General features: G+C 40.2%; 1 protein-coding gene across 1 annotated transcript; it reads right to left on the bottom strand.

The window, feature by feature from the left end:
- Positions 1 to 470: 470 nt before the first annotated feature.
- On the bottom strand, positions 471 to 1,113 carry LOC117477646 (alpha-N-acetylgalactosamine-specific lectin-like). The gene has a single exon (XM_034124365.1). It carries the CDS (start codon positions 1,053 to 1,055, stop codon positions 567 to 569), a length of 489 nt encoding a protein of 162 aa, XP_033980256.1. The 5' UTR covers positions 1,056 to 1,113; the 3' UTR covers positions 471 to 566.
- Positions 1,114 to 7,954: the final 6,841 nt, after the last annotated feature.

Raw genomic sequence — 7,954 nt, forward strand, 5'->3', positions numbered from 1 at the left:
TATATATATATATATATATATATAACGGACAGTCAGTTTGCTGACTCATGGCTCTTTCACATGTGCCACTGTTACAGAGGTTAGTCATTAGCTAAATGGTAAACTGATTAACAACAGCTTAGCAACTAGCATCATCCCATACCTGCCTGAAGAAAGTTTCTGTTACAAAAGTTACATGGTCTCACTTTAAAGGGGAAATCCACATGGACAATGATATTGTGATCAGACTTTTCAATGATGATAAAACAAGTATTACATGTTATTGAAAGTCTTCTCTTCTCTCCAAATGACTACTTAGATAAATGTTAAAAGTCGATATGTAGTTCAGCATTCAAACCTTGTTTTGGATTAAGTACGCACGCAAGCTCTTTTTTTTAAATTAAGTTTGAGATTATTGCTCCTGGAGTTACCTAAATGTGTAACATCATTAATAAAGATCAGGGTTGGTAGACAGTTATACTTTGCACATATAAGTGTACATTCGTTTCTTTATTGTGGTCAAAAGCATGTTAACTGAGTCACAGTTTTACAGTGACCTGATTCAATCAGACATAACATCTCAGTTGCTAAGGACGAGTTGTGCGAGATGCACAAACTGAGGGAATTCCATCAGAACATCTTTTATCATTCCATTTGTTGTGATCAGAACCAGAGTTGATGTTGACACAGTCTTCTTTTCTCCGATTGTTTGGCTCTCCTGTTGCCCAAGAGACAAAGGTGACTGCTGACCCATCAGACCACATCCATCTTCCTTCTTTGTGGACGTCACTGAGTCCGATCCAGGTGTATCCCTCAGCAGGGTCAACGCTCTTGATCAGTGTTTTGACAAAATGATCTTCCCCCTGACTGTGGATAGACACCAGGTTGCCTCCCTCTGACACACAGTGGAGCTCTGCATCAGCCCAGGTCAAACGTGTGGAGATGTACTTGTAGCAGCGGCCGTTGAAAATGGACCAGAATAGGGGACAGCTGTTTTGCTGTGGCTCCACTACTAGTTCTTCTGAAGGAGACACAGCACAGAGAGCCAGGCCCAACAGGAAGAGAAAAGCCTGCATGATGATGTCACCGTCTCTGTCTGTTAAAGTTGAACTGAACCGTTGGATAGGATGAAGATTCTGTGACAAGTGACAGGCTGCTTCCTTTTATACACTGTATGCATCAGAGAGGGTGTTTTCACTGTTGGCCCAAAATGATTGGTCACTGAATTTGGCAAACACTTTCTGTTGTGACTCAATTGTTTGTTTGATGCCCAAAAGCAGATAAGAAACATAACAGGTACTTTTATATTCCAGCATTGTAGTTGTGAACCAGAAACAAAACATTTTCTCAAAAATGCACTTGCCCATTTCTGAACCTCTGAACTTGGCACTTATGTCCCCTTAAAAATACATGAACAATATATTAAAATACATTTAATGAATCAAAAGATGCTATAAAATGGTGTCTCTTTCCTGTCCTTTTGATTCATTATGATCTAAGCTTAGATTTGAAATAAGGATGAATACATTTGCAGTATAAATATATGTGTGTGTATGTTTGTCTATGGTTGTGTAATGCCGTGTATTCCAGAAAGACAAACTCCCATCCGCAAATATTTACTGTGCAAAGTACAATCACAAAACATTGGTAAAGTTCACTTTGCAAACACTTTAAGTTTCACACAACTACACAGAATATGAACATTACCCAAAAAAGACCACAAGCTCACCTGGAGATGTCACATAAAACCTATGATTTATTCATTTCAGTCAAATGTTGAAATAGTAAAACATTGCTTTAGAAAAGACATGTGGCTTCAGCTGTCAGAAGGTTGCTAGGACACAAGGAGAGACATATTGCTTTCTGTCCGACTTTTCTTTTCATGTACAACTGAAAACTACATACCAAAAATGGGCATATATTTACACATAAACAATATTACAGTAGTACAAAGCCTTCAATGTGTCCTTTCCTGAATTGTGAACTTTTTTATTTTAACATGCAAACAAGTTTTAAACGACATTGCTTTAAAAAAAAAAGAAGAAAGTAGCTTCACAGAATGGCCAATAAAACACTAAATACACCTTCCTGTTGGTTTCCTGTTCATTACAGCACCAGAGGAAAGAGAGGAGCGTGATCACAAAACACAAGAGGTACATTCGAGCATTCAAACCTTAAACATCTGTTCTTCTCAAAATGCTCTTGTACTTTGCTGAACCTCTGGCACCTGAACGTTTGTCACCTCAAAAATACATAAAACAATATATTACAATAAATAGGTAATATAACACAGTACTTCTGCTCTATGAACACAAAGAACAGAGGAGTGTTTGTGCATGTGTGCCTCATGTACAGGTTTTTAGTCAAAATTACTACCACAAGGCCTCTCTATGACACTGAATATGAACATATTAGCTCAATATTAGCTCATAATGGACGACTGATGTCCCCGAGACCCTCAGGACCCTTAAAGGTGGGGTAGGTAAGTTTGAGAAACCGGTTCGAGATACACTTGTTGTTATATTCCATGGAATGCTCTTAACATCCCGATAGCAATGAATATCTTAAGTGCTTTGACAAAAAATCCATAAAAAAATGTCATCTGTGGAAGCCGTAATACTGTAAAAAGCACGACCAATCATTTTAGCTGGCCCGGCTAAAATAACTGGATGGCCTACCTGCCTGTCAGCCTTCCATCTGTGCACAAACTTATCTCGTGCCCTCATTGGTCATGTGCGCGTTCGTGTGTGTTGGAGGAGGGGCTCTGTGAGGAAGTGGCAGATTTTTTCCGGCTGTGTATTTTCAAATTCTAGCGCACTCGAGCTGGTTTCTCCAAAATTACCTACCCCACCTTTAACAACTAATTGTCCAATTCAACAGTCCGGGTATTGTTGCTGCTAAAGCCTCATTGTGGCTATTGTTGAAAAACGTTACGTTTGCTAACTCATGACTCTTCCACATGTGTTAAGTCATTGGTTCTGGCGGTTGCACAAAGAGAGATCTACTTAAAAAGAGGCCAAATGTTCCTTCATCCCTTTCTTCCATCGGTCCCACAGAAGCCAGACGAGGGCAGATCGGACGATCCAATCACAGAGCAGAAGAGGCTGATTATAGGGCGATCACTTCAACGGGGGGAGATGACATCAGCAGGCAGAAACTGTCTGTACTCGGTTTCATGGGGATGGCAGTGAGAAAGGCCAGGCCTGTGGCACAATAACAGACTGTGAAACGACCGTGGTGCCCGGTAAATGGGGCTCAGAGAAGTTTTGGTGGTAGCAGGCGTCATTTCATAACAATGCATTTAATGAAAGGATGAGGAATTGAAATCATAGCAAGTACAAGCTGTTAGTTGTTATTCCCAAGAAACTTCATTAAATACACATGTTTTAGAGATGTTTTCACAGCAAAATAAACAGAAAGGGTCAGAAAGGGTTGTATGTTGTAGTACATTGGATATATGTAGTAGCTTGAGAGGTTATATATACAACAATATATACAGTAAGAAAGGGTTGTATGTTAAAGTAAATTGGTTTGTTCTTTATTTATGATCGTTATGGAGAATCATGAAATGTAACTGGTCTTGGTATTGAGTACATTTAGGCAGGGCCGTCCCTGGCCAACATGAGGCCCCACGCAAAGTTATATGATGAGGCCCTCTGTTTCGCGGGCGTCGCCGCATACGCGCTTAGGTGCGCCGCATTTTCGGCTCAGTTGAGGCACCCTCCGCAAGATGAGGCCCCGTCTGCGAGGTGAGGCCCCACGCAGTCTGCATGATCGGCCTGTAGGGAGGGACGGCCCTGCATTTAGGGTATTGTGACATCCCTACTAGTACCCCTTGTCTTCATGCACCTATCAAAGTTGAAATATGACAGTAGGAGTCTTTTTTGTTTACCTCACTGTTGAGGTTACAGCTCTATTGTAGCACATTTCTATACTCCTGGACTTTAAATTATATACATCTCCTTCCCCTGGCATGAACTCTTCACCTCAGCTGAGTTTATGGCGTGTGAAGCCGAAATACATCATCCTCTCCTCCTCTTCTTCGTCCTGTTTCCCCTCCACATCGAGCTCCATCCCCCAGCTTTTCCGTCCCCTCGCCAAAACCACACGCCTGTACTCGAGCGGCAGACAAAGACACAAACACAAATTGGCAATCTCTGGGTCAAGCCCGCATGATAGAGACAGTCTCAGTGGCTAGAGGCAGGAATTCAAGAAAACTGACAAATACAGTTTTATTGCTACCTACCTAAAACAGTTAATTACATATGGTCGCTGATGTGGAATCTTTTCTGTAGGGCTGTATGTGAACAAACTCTGTGGTTCTTTGCTAGCTGCTTATTTGACCTTCTCTGTGCATTTCCCTCACACTGGTAGCGCTACATTGACACGTGCTGTGAGCTGAGCATATTCACAGGCAAAGGGACAAGGACCTTTCAGTGTGAGGCAACAAAAGACTCCTTGATCATATTCACAACCCCCCCCCCCCCTTCCCAGATATTTAGTGTCAAAAGCTGGTGAAGAGCACCACTCTCCTTAACACCATGCATGGCCCTCTTGTGCTCCTTCCTCACTTCCATATTGGTGCCAAACTGGAAACAGTGTGTGTTTGTAGTTCCATATACGGGGTGTCAAAACAGAGGGCTGCACATAGGATCCATGTGTTGGCTCTTGAGGCAAAAGACAACTCTACTTTGTGTGAGAGAAGCAGTGCATACATGGACTTCAGAGCACACATCTACACACACATATGAGTAGAAGCTACCATGCTAGCAGCTCTTTGAGGCTAAATGCTAACGGCAAACATGCGACAATTCTAAAAAAGACAATGGTAAAATTAGCACTAAAAACAGATTAACCCTTTAGAGTCCTGGGCTAATTTGGCCATTTTCGCATACTTTTGATTTGTCTTACTAAACCCCATTAAGAAATGTTTAGCATGTCAATGTTAGTAACTATTTTTTTAAGACAACCTCACCTATATAAACTGATAGTTATTTTTTACATTTTGACATACTATATGAACATTTTGGACCCAAAACCGCATAAAAAACGTAAAAACAGATTTTGAAAATGATATTATTTGTACTATGGATAACACAAACATGCACAATGAAACATTTTGAAAGCTGGAAATATACCTGGGATGACACTATGATACAGTAAAAGTTTGATTGAGGTAGGATGAACCTATATACAGATTTTATGAACAAATAGCAGGTGTATCCATAGGCGTTTTTAATGAACGGCCTTATTTATTGTTCTCCAACCTCAGGGGAACATGAATGTCTTTACCATAATTTGTAACAATTCTACCATTAGATCTCGAGAGATTTTACTTAAAACCACAAATGTGAATACAAAAGTAGACACATAATTGTCAGTTTATTTTAATGCAAAGTGATTAGGCTGTGTGTAGGATACAAGCAGAGCAGACACATTCCCGTGGGCCCAAATAAGTTCAACAGGAAACCAGACACAACCAAGGAGTTTGGTTTGAAGTCACAACCTCAACCACGTGTTATCAAATCCGACCGAGCGTCATTCTGTAACAAGTTAGGAAGGAGACTGGGGTGCTAAAAGACAAGCTAATCACCTAAAATGTGTATAATTGACACAGAAAATGTCCTTAAAAGTTGCGTGCTAATTATCAGCCTCCACTTATTTTCTTCGCTAAGGAGCCAAGGAGTGCACAATCCGTACTGAAGAGATTAAACTATTTCTACTCAACTCTTTTGCCTCCAGACATGTTTGGAGGAATGATCTTTCAGGATTGAGCACATACTTTTTCTTTGGTGAGTAATCTCTAGAATTGTGAAGTTTGCTTTGATAGGATTTTGCTTGAGAAGTGGAATACCTTTTACCTTTTCTAAGAGCAGGGTGGCTGAAACAAACATTTGAGGGCAGCTGAAGTTCCTTTAGCTCCTTTTGAGGCTTAACTGGGTCGCAACTGTATCCTTTCTTCCGCAAAATAAACCCGAGGTACGTCACACAAACACCACTTGTTGCTAAAACAATACTTTTGTTTACTGGGAACCACAAGAACCTGATACTGACTCTGACAGCTTGACATGGATCCAAAGCTATCAGTTTCTTCTTTTGGAAATTTCCCAAGAACCCTGCTGTAAAACATATGTTGCATAATCAACAAACAATGCAGGATGCACGCACAGCAACAACTCAGGCCAAGATCACATTTCAGCCAGTGTTTGGTGTGAACCAATGGGAACGGAGCTGTGTCAATGTGCTAGTACCTGTACTCATTCCTCATGACGACTGGTCTTTCCCAAAGTAAAACTGAACCTGATCCAGGCTGTGACAGAAGACAGAAGACAAACAGACAAACAAAAAAGAAAGAAAAAAGAAAAAAATAGAAAACCAGTCAGCTAAAACAAAAATGTCAATAATAAATAATAAATGTCAGTACGGCAGCAGAGTTTTGTCTCTTGAAAACTTGTCAATACTTTCTCCGTCCACTACTTTGAAAGTCTTCTTCTTTTATTGGTTATTCATTTGACACAATTACATTAATTATATTGCATACCAGGTCTGAATATGTTACTGATAAGAAGCAATTAGTGCTTGAGATCGAGTCATTGTCTTCTCTTTGGACTCATATGTCCAGATCTCCTGGATTTAAGTTCAATCCAAATACAGGATCCAAGTGAACAACCTGGAACAACGTGACGCAGTGACACAGCAGTGGAAACCGATACAGATTAGGGTAAAGATCAGCATGTCCCTGGAGAGCAGGCCAGGGATAAAGTCTCTCCCTGGGGCTGTTGTATTAATGGGGCATGTAGATCAGAGCTGGGATAAAGTAACAGGACCCGGGGTGTCCTTCAGAAACAAGATCCATTGGAGAGCTTTGAAAGATATTAAGCAAAGAACAGGCTAGAAGTTTTGATACATTTTGCATAATATGGCATAATATGGTTACACATGCTGAACATTAACTCTTAAAGTGAACTTACGTCAAGCTACTGGTATCTTTTACTTGAAATTTTCTCAAGTAAGCACGAAATAGAAACCCTCAAGATGAGAATTTGATTGTTCTTAACTGAGTTAGTTTGATGATTGTGTTTGAATTAAATGCAACATATTAGATGCTTTGCAGAACATAGAGGAGTATTTAACAGATTAAGATATTTCACGTACACAAACATGTCTCCAAGTAATTGTTGCCCCATTTCTCCTTGATTGATCAAAACGTTATTGGTTGATTATACAGTTTATTAGTGATGTGTTTGCATCATGTTTTCACTGCACCCAGGTGGCCAAAAAGGTTACCACAGCTTTAGGGGTTGTCAACAGTACTACTTATACAATTGTGTCACAAATCCATGCCATAACACTTTTAATGGGAACACATTCTTTCCCATCAGTTTCGGTGCTGTTTTTCTTAAGGTTTTAAGAAAAACAACAGCCTACAACACAGCTCTCCAGAGGGTTTCATTTATTCTGTTGGCAGCTCATTCCTTAAAACAAAAGCCTCAGATTGCTGATAAAAAGGGGAAATAGGCTTTATTTTAAGCTTGTTATGTAAATAAGTTATTGGGATTTTTCTTCACATATATTTTTCAGAAGTACAATATAAGACAAGCACAAGTTTTATTTGTGGGCTATATTTAATTATACTTTTTTAGGGCCGTTTCAAAGTGGGCCGCGGGCCGCATTTGGCCCCCGGGCCGTAGTTTTGGACACCCCTGATTTATTACAAAGAGCAGTACTAGGTTGTCCTTAAGAAACCAGAAACGTATTACACAGCATGCTTCTTAAAGTAGAAAATACTTAATGCTTACGGCAGCAATTCCATGTAGAGGCCATAGGTTGAATTGCTGTTATGTAATGTCAATTATATTTAAAAATATTGGCGATTATTACCACACAAACTATCCTAATCATAGCCTTGCGTTGGCGGGCGCGACATGGGGACAGACACTGGGTTGGACACTGAAAGCAGCAACCCATTTCATGA

The sequence above is a fragment of the Trematomus bernacchii genome, unplaced genomic scaffold (genome assembly GCF_902827165.1).
Source record: "Trematomus bernacchii unplaced genomic scaffold, fTreBer1.1, whole genome shotgun sequence".
NCBI classification, from domain to species: Eukaryota; Metazoa; Chordata; class Actinopteri; order Perciformes; family Nototheniidae; genus Trematomus; species Trematomus bernacchii.

What these genes read in the sequence shown, in the direction of transcription:
- LOC117477646 (XM_034124365.1), bottom strand. Translation starts at nt 1,055, where the DNA reads ATGCAGGCTTTTCTCTTCCTGTTGGGCCTGGCTCTCTGTGCTGTGTCT.